The following is an 11938-nucleotide window of genomic DNA, read 5'->3' as shown; positions in this document are numbered from 1 at the left end:
ATATGATCTTACTCCTGAACTTTTGATGATGATAGCTATTTTCCCAAACTGGACTTCCAGTGCATGTCGATAAATGTAGCATCTGAACCCGACTATAGTGATTATAAAAACTTGAAACGTTAAGCAGGAGTTGAAAAGGGGTCGAGAAGTAACCCCAATCTTGCACAAAAGATGGAGGTGCATTTAACTTATAGCTAATTCTCCTTCTTTATTCCTTTTAGGTATTATTTCTTTGAACATAACCATGCATGCAAGAATGTTTTATTACTATGGAACAAAAAAAAAAACTATTTATAAAAAGAAATTTTTTCAAATTCTGCTTGTTGACTGGGATGTTCCCCCAATCTGAAACGTAAGGCTTTGCACTGTTGTTCTTTTTATCAGTGGCAGCTGAATTTGACCAGCCAGCAGTTGATATTGTGAAGATATGTGTGAGGGAAATGTAACTTTCCCTCTCTCTTTCTCTCTCTCACTCTCTCTCTCTCTCTCAGGAACAAAGCAGCTTCCTTTCTCTTTTATAACCCATTCCCGGGAACCTGTCTGTCTCTAAGAAGGGAAAAACTGAATTGAGGAGAAAGAGAACTAGTCAGAACGTTATAGGGGAAAACAAGACTTTCCCTGCAAGTATCTCTCAGTACTGCAAGTTTGTCTTAACTAATGCCTCCAGTTTTTATTCCACAGAATTTCAGCCCCGTTGAAGTTGACTTGTTCAATGAATGTATGGATTCCATTTATATTACTTTTTTATGCCCATTGTGAAGATTTCTGGTAGTAATACTTTGTTATATATATCTTGCCTGCCCCATTCTTCTTGCCCTTCCATGTCCACCAATGGCCCGTCTGTTGACCCTGAATATCCCTGACCCACGGAACGTCATCCCTGCCCGTCCGTCCGTCCATCCATGATGCAGTTCAAAGCAAGTGTTACAGTGCCCGATTGCACCGGCCCTGAACGGTATGCACCCTACTGCATTGTACTACTACACATTTTATTAATAACTGTTTCATAATGTTAAAAGCCCATTGTAAGTTCTTTTTTCTCCACACTGTTTTTACATTTTTTTCTTCCCACCCTTTCAAAACTTATCTGATGTCATTCACTCTTTAGTTCTTTATTTTTTTTCTTCTATTTAAATTTATTTTCCCACTCTTCTGTCACCCTCTAAATTTCTTTTTCTCTCTCTCTCTCTCTCATATTCTCTCTTATACCCAGTAAATGTAGCTAGCTAGTTAGGATCTTGGGAAATAACCACATACAGAGCTCAATAACTTGGAATCTGCATTACTCCCTGCTAGATGTATTAATATTCAGTCCATCCCACCCAACGATTCCCAGTCAACGACCAAATCTAAAATTGGGTACTTCATACTCATAATAGTTCCTTGTTACAGCTTCAAAAAATAAAATATTAAAAAAAAAAAAAAATGTTTATTTGCTTTTTCATCACGGGTTTCTATTTTCTACTGCAATTCACTAAGTGATCAACAACTTGACTTTTTTTTTTTTTTATACAATTCATATTGTAATTTAGATGTCTATCATAACTCTAATATAGTTTTCTTTTAATATGGAAGTGTTAAACCAGCAGCTATTATTACTATCCTCCAAGTTAGTGGATGACACTTGAAAAGTTGTATGTGCTCTGTGAATTGTAAAGATAGTTGTATATATTTATTCTTAAGTCATTGAGTTCTGTATCAGTGGAGATCTCTGCTTAAAAATGAAAGGGCATGGGTTTAAACAGCCTAACAATTACTTTGGGTATTTAGTGGTTTTTTATTTATTTTTAGTTTCATCTTATTCATGGTTTTTTTTTTTAATATTAAATTCTCATACTCCAAATTCCCCTTGCTTAATTATATTTCTTAATTAAAAAAAAAAAAAGTATTAATGTATATTTATAAATATTTTATTTTCCTTTTGAGATTTACTAATTTATTAGAACTTGCTTCATGTCACTTAAAGGAAAACATCATCACTGTCAAAGACCTAATTTATCAAAGCTAATATTCTAGTAATTTAATTCATTACATTCTAAGCTTTGGGTTTCTTCTGCACTTAACCATTCCCACTTAATAGACAGCTTGATATGAAATGTGACACAGCTCAGAGTCTTAAATACCGTTTGGTTTATATATACATATATATATCTACATAATATGAATTTGTTAAACAATAAACTCCAATGTTTGTAAGGACTAAATTCCAAGGTCTCTAGATGATATAGCTGCTGAAAGGTTACAACTAGATTTCAGTAACTAAGTAACTGTAGTTCATTCATCTACACAGCATATCGTGAACATTTAGTACGACAGTCAGTTAGTTTATTTTATTTTATTTTATTTTTATCCATTTGAACATTCAGATGGATTATGCACTTAGTTATTAATCTGCATACCAGTCTAGTAAATTGGTATTTTTATTTTTTTAATTTTTTTTTTAAATAAAAGACATCTTGACTGTTACATTGTTTTCTACAGCTATAATTATTTCAAATCCCTTTTACATTTTACAGAATTTTGACAATTGGTGCAGACATAGATACAGCATTGGACTGTTTGGCAGACATTATACCATCCCTTGAAGATGTATGTATATTTCATGTAGTCTTTTGTAAAATATTGTCTATATTGAAGCTTCACTTTTCTGTGTTATTATTGAGATAAAAATCTAAGGCTCAATCTCTGTTGCAGTACAAACAGTTCTCCAATGATGAATATGACTGTGAAATAAGAATATTGGTTCACCAGAGCCAGGCTGGTTGCATTATTGGTAGAGCTGGTTTTAAGATCAAAGAGTTGAGAGAGGTGTGTATCTTTCTTTGTGTTCCTCATTCTTTAGTGTCTATATTGTTCTCTTGCATTTTAACCCTATTTGAATGTTGAAGTTTTTTTTTCTTACATATCTCTATAAATATCAAATATTTGTTTCAGAAAACTGGAGCAAACATCAAGGTGTACTCAACCTGCTGTGCCCAGTCCACTGATCGTGTTGTGGCAATTTCTGGTCGACCTCCTGTGGTCATAGCTTGCATTAATGTTATTTATGAGCTTTTGGAAATGGTAAGTCAATATTTTTTTACGTTTTTCATTATATATTATAGTAAATGTTTCAGAACTCTTCTCAAATACATTGTAAAGTAAATGACATGGTGTGAGGAACAGGCAACAGTTGGTGTATAATGGTCTCTCCATCTTCTGTAGGCACCACCGAAAGGAGTTAACCAGCCATATGATCCACACAATTATGATGAGTATTACGCCCATGACTATGGTGGTTACACCATTGCAGAGGGGGGCCGTGGTAAACTACCTAGGGGTGCCCCGCCACCACCACCACGAGGAGGTGTCTCTCCATTGATGAGCCCACAGATAAGAGGACGGTAAGTTAACTTTCCAGGTTTATATATTAATAATTAAGATACTATCATAAATAGCATTGTTTTTAAAGTACTGTAGTATGTAGAAGCTTAAGATCTTTGATCACTTTTCATATTTAAATGCTGCATTTGAAAAACATACCTTCATAAAATATTCCCTAATTCATATATTTATTAAGTCACCCATTTAGTTGACTTGCCTGAAAATTAAGGGAAATAATTCCCTTGTCCTTATTTCATGTATAAACTACAAAAATGTTAATTTTTAAAAATTTATTTCATTATTTCATCTCTTAACCCTTCATCAAGTATTTGAAGTATTTTCTTCATTGTATCATTTTTATTTCCCTTTTTTTTATTCATTTGTTCTTCATCACACCTGAGTAACTTCATTAGTGTAATTAAGAAGTGTAGTGTTAATAAACGAAGCTATTAGCAAAGTGAGCCTTTGATCAAAACATAATTCCTTAACCACTGCTTTTGATCCATAGATTTAATTTCCATTAGCTCTATCCTAACCATTCATAAGATATTTGCATATTAGAGAAATGCAAAATCTCCTAAAGATACATAAACATATGTTTGTGTCAGTAATACTATATCTTAGAATATTGACTTAGATTCTCTGAAAAATTAAAATGGCTCCAGTTTTTTTTCTTTCTTAGGTTTTGTTTTCTCTTTATTGTAAGTTAAGTATTAATGAAGTTTCACTCTTATCAATATTAAGGTAATATCAGTTTATGATATAGTTTTTATATGTAGATGTGAACTAGTTTGTGGCCACTGATTTTTGGCAATTTTTATATAAACAATGATTTTCATTCTCTATATTTCATGCTTTGAAATGCTTAAATTTGAACTCCAAACTTTTGGATTCTGCTGTAAATAAGTCTGAATTGTGAAAATTTCAGAGGTACTGCTGGAGGAATGGGAGATATGGGCATGGGAGGGTCTGGCTCCATGAGCAGGGGTGGACTACCTAGCCTAACTGGAGGTAGAAACAACATGGGTGCTGCTCTCCCCTATGGCAGTGGTGGCGGTGGCAGTGGGGGCAGAGATGATGGCCTGCAAGAACTTGGAGGAATGAGGTAATAACACTCTATCATACTAGTGCTGTGCAGCAGAGATACCTCTAGAGAGGGCCCCAACCATCGTTAGATTATTCCTCTTGAACAATTTGTAAGTTTGTCAAAATTATTCTGTAGCCAAGTTCAATCTACAAACAAAAAAAACTTGCAAACTAATCAATGATATTTTAAACAAAACAAAACAAATTCAACAATCCAATTTTCATCACATTTTATTACTTTTAGTGGTTAAGTTTATTTCGAAAGCTTGTTGATTTTTTTGCCTTTTCATTCAGTATTTGCCCAATTTCTCTTGAAGCTGTGCACTTACGAGTTGATGGTGGCCTTAAGTGTTCTAATTGTGGATTGAGTTATTTGTCCTAGGCAAACGTGCACAAAATAGCATATAGGCTTAGCTTCCCTTTTTAGCTCTCCCCAAATTTCTGTCTAGAGGTATCACTGATGGTCCTAATTAGGATTTAAATGTTATTCGAAGAATGTTTTATTGTTTTCTTTCCTCATTATAATTCCTATTTCACAATTAAAATCAATATTATACTCTCTTCTAATGATATCACTCACCTCAAGGTAAACGTAGTCACATCTTTTTCCTGCACCAAGCAGTTCTAACATCTTCATTCTGTTGAGTCAGACGGCATTAACTCACTAAATATATTTCTGTCTTCTGCAAATCTCTTTATTGAATCTAATTCATCAAATCTTTCTCTTTCTCTCTCTCTCTCTCTCTCTGTCTCTCTGCATGGTAAATACTTTATTAGTTTCTCATTATCTCATAATGTTCCATGTTGTAGCTATTATTTCATTTCTAGTTCCACATTTATTTCAAACCTGTACTTTAAAAATATTAATCGGCCAAATATTTCAATAATTTCAGGAATGCCATGAATGGCAGCATGGGTGCTCGTGCCGGGCGTGGAGGAGGTAGGTCAATTGTAGACTCTCTCAAACTCTACTCTTTTTCAGCATTATTACTTTCTCTTTCATCAACATTTTCCTAAAATGTTCCCTTTTTTTCCCCCCCTTCCCCTTTCAGATAACAGGTTTGGCAATCCTGCAAGAGGAAACAGTGGCCAAGGTTTCTATGGTGGCCAGCAAAACTTTGCCCAAGACAGTATGGTAAGTTACTTCAGCTATTAATTTTGTGGTGATTCAGATAAAATATTTTGAGATATTATTATTACCTTCCTATTTTTTTTTTCTTCCAGGGTGGTATGGGAAATCAAGGGATGATGTTTGGTATGGAACAGACTACAACCACACAAGTGACTATTCCCAAAGAGGTAAGTTTCATTCCATTAGTTTCGCTGTAGTTAAAAATTTTGCTAGACTACTCTTAAAAAGAATCATGTGTAATTTTGGATTTTGTCCCTTTTCTTTCTCCCTCCATTTAGCTTGCTGGTGCCATTATTGGCAGATGTGGAACTCGCATTACTGATGTGCGGCGCCAGTCTGGAGCCCAAGTGGTTATAGATGAAGCCCTTCCTGGTTCCAGTGATCGGATAATTACTATCACAGGAACTCAAGAACAAATTGATGCTGCACAATTTCTCTTGCAGAGCAGGTTAGTTGAGTGCCAGGCAAAAACTTGGTCTTTTTCTTCATATTTGTTTCTCCTCTTTCCTCTCTTCTATTCCTCATTGCATTGCATTCTGTTGGTTGTAAACAAAAGAGACACTAATGCCTTGATTAGAAATTGTATTAGCTATCTGTACCTTCGTCTTCCATTACTCACATGTACTAACCTGTTTTTTTAGTGACACTAAAACTTTTTTACTTCTTACTAAAAGTAAATCCAGTGCACGAAGAATTAATTCTATAGAATGGTTGCCACTTGATTTCCCATCCTCTCGTAGGAAAGCTTTGATTATTGATACATTATATCAAAAGGAATTTGCTATTTGGTTAATTTGATAATTGCATCTTTGTCTAATTGTTGGTCCATTTAGGTTTTACACAGCATAAATTAGTATAGTTTTTATTTAGCAAGCTAGCAAAATGTATAATATATGCCAGAGAGAGAGAGAGAGAGAAGTCTGGGTTCAATCTGAACACCTTTAGAAGAACCAAGCACTAAGATAAGAGTGGTAACAAGAATTACAAATTCTCATTTATCCAATGTAAGGAAAAAACAAAGCATTGTTTTATTGAAATCTTTTTTTATAAAGTTAGAAAATCTATTAACTTTATTGGAATCTAAATTTTTAGTTTAAATGTCTTTTAAATAAAATAAAAAAATTAGTAACAGATGTGTAAATCAAATTTATTTCTTAAAATCTAAATGTGTGTTATTGTGTTACATTGTGAAGTAAGGGAGTGTTTCTTCTAAAGCTTAATGTTCTTGTTGTAGCCATTACTTTTTCACAAAGTAGCTTTAGGTTTAAAATTTTGATGGTACCAGTTTAATGGGTGTGGTTAGGCTTTTTTTTGGTTAGCATTGGGTGGCATCTGGTGGCTATTATCGATGATGTGCATGAGACATTGGTGATGGGATTTGGCTTGTAACTAACCTTTGGCACCCATGGTCTGGAAGACTAATGAATTTTGTTGTTGTGTAGTGTGAGAACAATGAATCATTATCTTCCTGAACCATGGATGTAAGTAGCAGCAACACCAGCTCTTGCTCATCCCTGTCCTCTTCTCCCCTCCCTCACAACTGCCACTCATTCGATTGACCCCTCCTCCTGGATCCCTTGTTGATGGCTGCCCACCACTGCTGCTTTGCTAACCTTCAGCTCCGCTACTGTTTCTGCTGCTGCTACTATTGTCATTACTACTACTATTACTACTGTTTGCTACTATTATTATTATTATTATTACTACTACTACTACTATTGTTATAACCACTATCCAGAACTGGTACTGTGATTGGCATGTTACAAACTAATTTTTATTTAATATTTTTTTAATGTAAAATAATGAAATGTTTAAATGTGCATGACATGTTTACAGACTGAAATTACGGTGAAAGCTGAAGCAACTTGTCGGAATCGGTTTAGAATTCTTCCTAAATTTTAGATTTCAATTTTAGGAAAGTTCCCATGCGTACTTGGTATAAACTATTATATTCTAATAATTGATTTGACATACAAAGTTAATAATAAATAAATACACGTGTTGATTAAATGTCTTGTGATTTGTTGCCCTTTGTGTTAGGTTTGTGTTGAAACTGGAGATAAATTCTAATTAAGGTCTTTAGGAAGTATTTTAATCAGGAAATATAAATACATACATAGCTGAAATAAAAATTATCTACAACAGCTACTGTCAGTGTGGTTGTGCATTGATGGGAAACTTAAGTATGAAATGTTAAGTTACATGAATTGCAGGATAACACTCCTTTGTATTGTAGAAACGAAGCCTGAAATTTTGGGGTAGGGTTTAAGTCGATTATATCGACCCCAGTGCACAACTGGTACTTATTTCATCAACCCTGAAAGGATGAAAGGCAAAGTCAACCTCAGCGGAATTTGAACTCAGAAAGTAAGGACAGGCGGACAAAATGCTACTAAGCATTTTGCCCAGCATGCCAACGGTTCTGCCAGGATAATAACAGTTGTTCGCTGAAGAACAATTCTGCAACATTGGAACTCTTATATGGCACATTCTTTCATAGCGGCCTGGTTTTTGTTTTTTTGCTTCCCTGGATGTAAATGGCAACCAAATAGAAAGTGTTCATTTCCAGTTTAAGTTTGACCACAGTCAGTTGTTAGCAAATGTCATTTTGAGGACAGTTTTTTTTTATTTTATTTTACTTAACAGCCAAGATTTTAAGGGAAAAGTAAATTTCTTGAAATTATAAACCAGAATGGGTTCTTGTTTCAGAATTTTTTTTGTTTTTGTTTACTGAGTACAATAATACCCATTAAATCAACCCAGTCTTTGACTAATCAAACTCAAAAAGTTGAAATGACAACACAAAGGGATACCATTCATTGCCCTTATAAATGCTAAAAAAAAAAACACATTTTCTAACACAATTTCCCTTTTCTTACTCATATATTCCAGAAAATGGTTTCTATTGCTAAATAGTTAGTTCTTGTTGATTTAGAAATGAAATGCATTGATTTATTTTGTTGGAGATATTTTTGTAGTTTGGAAACTGAGTTACAGGTGTTTCCAGACAGGTGACTCAGTTTGAAAATTTGTTTTGGTAAACTAGGCAGATGTGTCAGTTTGTAGAATCTTTGGCATCAGTTGGTAAATGAAAATAAGTAAAGCTTAATAGAATTTTAATGTGTTGGATATTTAGATAAGAAGTTAGCAACTGGGCTAAACAGAAAGTTTTTTGTGTTTTGTTCAGACATAAATAGCTTTTCTGTTAATTTCCATTCTCAAACAAACTCTGACTGGTTTTAACCTTTTTTGATACTATCTCTTATTTTCAAAATTAAATGGAACAGGCAGCGTATTGCAACAGAAATTTGGTAACAAAAGGGTTAAAATATTTAACATGACTTTTCACATACAACTTGATAGATTAGCACAATCCTAGAGACTACATCCACAGTGTAGTTACTCAACTAGATTTCTTTCCGAACTTCTTAGGAATATTATAAAAATCGTATCTAGTTATAACCTGGTTATTGCTACTATGACAAAACAATGGTTGTTTTGTGATGTCCAGTTGTTGGAACATCCGATTTCTAAAACTATGTTGTTGTGCTCTAATTCATAGACAATTTACTGTAATTGCATTTACCAACATGTTTTGACTACAAAGTTCAAGGGTTCAATTCCTGCAAACTTCCTTTCGTATTGTACCATTAGACACTTTCTCTTCTGTTTAATTTAGTTTTGCTTTATGTACTTGATTATATATAAGTAGCTAACTTCAAAGACATGTATGCTTGTATATTGTGAGCTGATATTCCTATGTTCCTGAAAAATCAAATAGCTTTGAATTAACTGACAGCATTTATTGAACTTGTGTGTAATCGTGGGAAAAGGAGAATTTTTAGTTACAACATAGGAATAATCTTAGCTCATAATGAAAATACTTTTTGTTAGTACCCACAGAGTTGACAAAATTGTGGGAGAAGTTATTTTCACATTTGTTTCTCAGATCTTCTAAGGATTCTAAAACTATTTAGTTGATTCTAACCCAAAAGCCTATACTTACTGTTCATTGTGTTGTGTATCTACATCATTGCTCCACCTAGTTAGTAGGAAATGCACTAAAACATGTAGACTAATCTCTTATAAACTTCCTACACTATACCATGATCAACTGCACTTAATGTTTTTTTTTTATTTTCCCTACCCTTTAATCTCAACTAATTCACTTTTAGCATAAAACTTTACTGCCATCCTTTTATATAGTTAAATGTACTATTGTATTCAATAATAGTGGAGAGGCTAGATTAACTATCCCAGCCTCTCTCTTGTAATTACAGGTTATGTTTTATATAAATTCTAGTAGGTTTTTTTTTCCTTCTTTGTAATTTATTGATGAAAATGACTTAATTTCATTATTGTCTTTTTGATAGTAAATCATTTTCCTCTTTTTGTTTTCAGTGTGCGGAAATATTCAGATAAATTTTGAGGCCTGCACTGCATGGCAACTCTAGCAGGGCAGAAGCTGGCAAAATTGGAAGGAAGAAGGGCTGGGTGGTTTTTTGGGATGGGACAGAAAACAAACAAACAAACAAATTTAGTTAAAAGGGGTTGGTTTGGAAAGATACAACAGTCAGATTCAGTTAATATGAATGGCAAGAATGCCTACAACAACAAAATAAAAATGGGGAAAAAAAACAAAAGAAAAGGCAACATGTCTACTATGTGGGTGGTGCAGAAATGTAGGATGGCAGCTGTATATTCAATGTGGAGTACAATAGCTGTTTTTGTAGCTTATGGCACATGTTAATAATGGCAATGCCGCCACTTTGCACACTGCTGCCCACATTGCTCTTTTCAATCCATTTTCTTTCTTTATAGTGATCTATGTATTTCAGCATCTATCCTTTGCACTTCCTAATTTTATTGATCCTAATGGTAGTAGAGGGCCTATTTTTATATCTTAGCTGTTAGTTGGAAAGGCAAAAAAAAAAAGAGAAAAAAAAGCAATTTCCTAAACATGGGCGGAATTTTCTTTATCACATTTTAATTTTTAATTTTTTTTTCCCCCCTGCCGCCACCACCACCATCACCAGTTGTCAGTTGGACCTCACTGACCTCAGTTTATCTGGTGTATATTCATGTGTATACATGTATTTTATATATGCATATATAAAGCATATGCACATACATGCATATTATATAGAGCACTACTTAAAATTTTATCTGATTCTTAGTTATGAACACTTTTTTTTTTTGTCTTATTGAGTAACTTAATATCCGTCAACTCACTGGTGTGTATATATATGGATATATATATATCTTTATATACATCTATATATACACACTCACACACAAACACATACCCCCAACCAAAAAAAACAAAAAAAAAACAATCCCCCAAACTATGCATGCACATACACCACTCACTCATACATTGTTTCTGTCACATTTGTATATTTCATTTCATGTTCATTAACTTTAGCATTCCTCTCATTGAAAATATATATATAAGAAAAAAAAGAAAAAAAAGGGAGAACTATGGGGGAACAACTTCAAATGGCCAGAGCAAGCATTATTATTATTATGATTATTATTAATATTCATCATTGCCGCCCATTATTCTGATGTGTATGGATCTCATTGTTAGGTACTTGATTTAGTTAATGTTGTGAGTTCCATGTGTTGCAGTAGTTAACCACCACCTGAGGCTGCCAACTAGGGAGGAGGGGAAGGGGGGCATGGGGGGTGTTCTCTCCTTTTAAATATTGTTTCAGCTGGCGTACACATAGGTTTGTGAATACACCTGTTTTGGCAGATTTGGTGTTAATAAAAGTTGGTTTCAGAATATATATATCATAAAATATGGATTTGGTTTTCTTTTTACCTTTTTTTTTTTTTTTTTTTTTTTTTTTTTTTTTTTTTACTATTTTGTTGTACAATTGGCTCAATATTGGAACATATTACTCCCATATCCTTTTATCAATCCTTGAAACACAGTCAAACCCCTCATTTTTTTGAAAATTATAATTGTTCCAGGGCTTAGGATGTACTGGACCAGATGTTTCCCTCATTTACATTTTGGATCTCTTTACATTGTAAATTGAAGAAATGCTTAATATTTCTCAACTAATCCTATCCCTTTACTCTTTTCTTCGATATATATATAACAATTTTGAGCCATTTGTGAAGTTTATTTAGCAGCTGTTTCCATTAGCCTCTGCAGTCACCACTCTGCTGGGCTATATAGGGAGTAGCTGCTGTTTGAGTCTTTCATATTGACTACAACACTACAATAGTGTTCGTATTCCTGGAATCAGATTACCCAGATTTGGTCAAATAGTAAATTGTGGAGAACTACTTTATGGAAAGAATATTGATGAGCCACCAAGGGGCACATAGCTCCTGTTTGTTGAA

The 11938-nt window shown here is 33.7% G+C and overlaps 1 protein-coding gene across 2 annotated transcripts in view; it reads left to right on the top strand.

Moving 5' to 3' along the window:
• LOC106880849 (heterogeneous nuclear ribonucleoprotein K) overlaps nt 1–11385 on the top strand; it is a 26721-nt gene extending 15336 nt beyond the window's left edge. The window contains exons 5-15 of one of the 2 annotated variants that reach the window (XM_014930982.2): nt 912–955; nt 2517–2589; nt 2677–2808; nt 2935–3063; nt 3205–3383; nt 4292–4468; nt 5343–5389; nt 5502–5584; nt 5674–5748; nt 5860–6029; nt 9983–11385. In XM_014930982.2, the coding sequence (XP_014786468.1) occupies nt 912–955; nt 2517–2589; nt 2677–2808; nt 2935–3063; nt 3205–3383; nt 4292–4468; nt 5343–5389; nt 5502–5584; nt 5674–5748; nt 5860–6029; nt 9983–10010 (1137 nt within the window). In that variant the 3' untranslated portion in view covers nt 10011–11385. The remainder of the gene's footprint in view (nt 1–911; nt 956–2516; nt 2590–2676; nt 2809–2934; nt 3064–3204; nt 3384–4291; nt 4469–5342; nt 5390–5501; nt 5585–5673; nt 5749–5859; nt 6030–9982) is intronic. The other variant, XM_014930984.2, reaches the window with a different exon arrangement.
• Nucleotides 11386–11938: the final 553 nt, after the last annotated feature.

This window comes from Octopus bimaculoides, chromosome 15 (assembly GCF_001194135.2).
Source record: "Octopus bimaculoides isolate UCB-OBI-ISO-001 chromosome 15, ASM119413v2, whole genome shotgun sequence".
Classification (NCBI taxonomy): Eukaryota; Metazoa; Mollusca; class Cephalopoda; order Octopoda; family Octopodidae; genus Octopus; species Octopus bimaculoides.
This window is presented reverse-complemented; position numbering and strand designations above follow the sequence as displayed.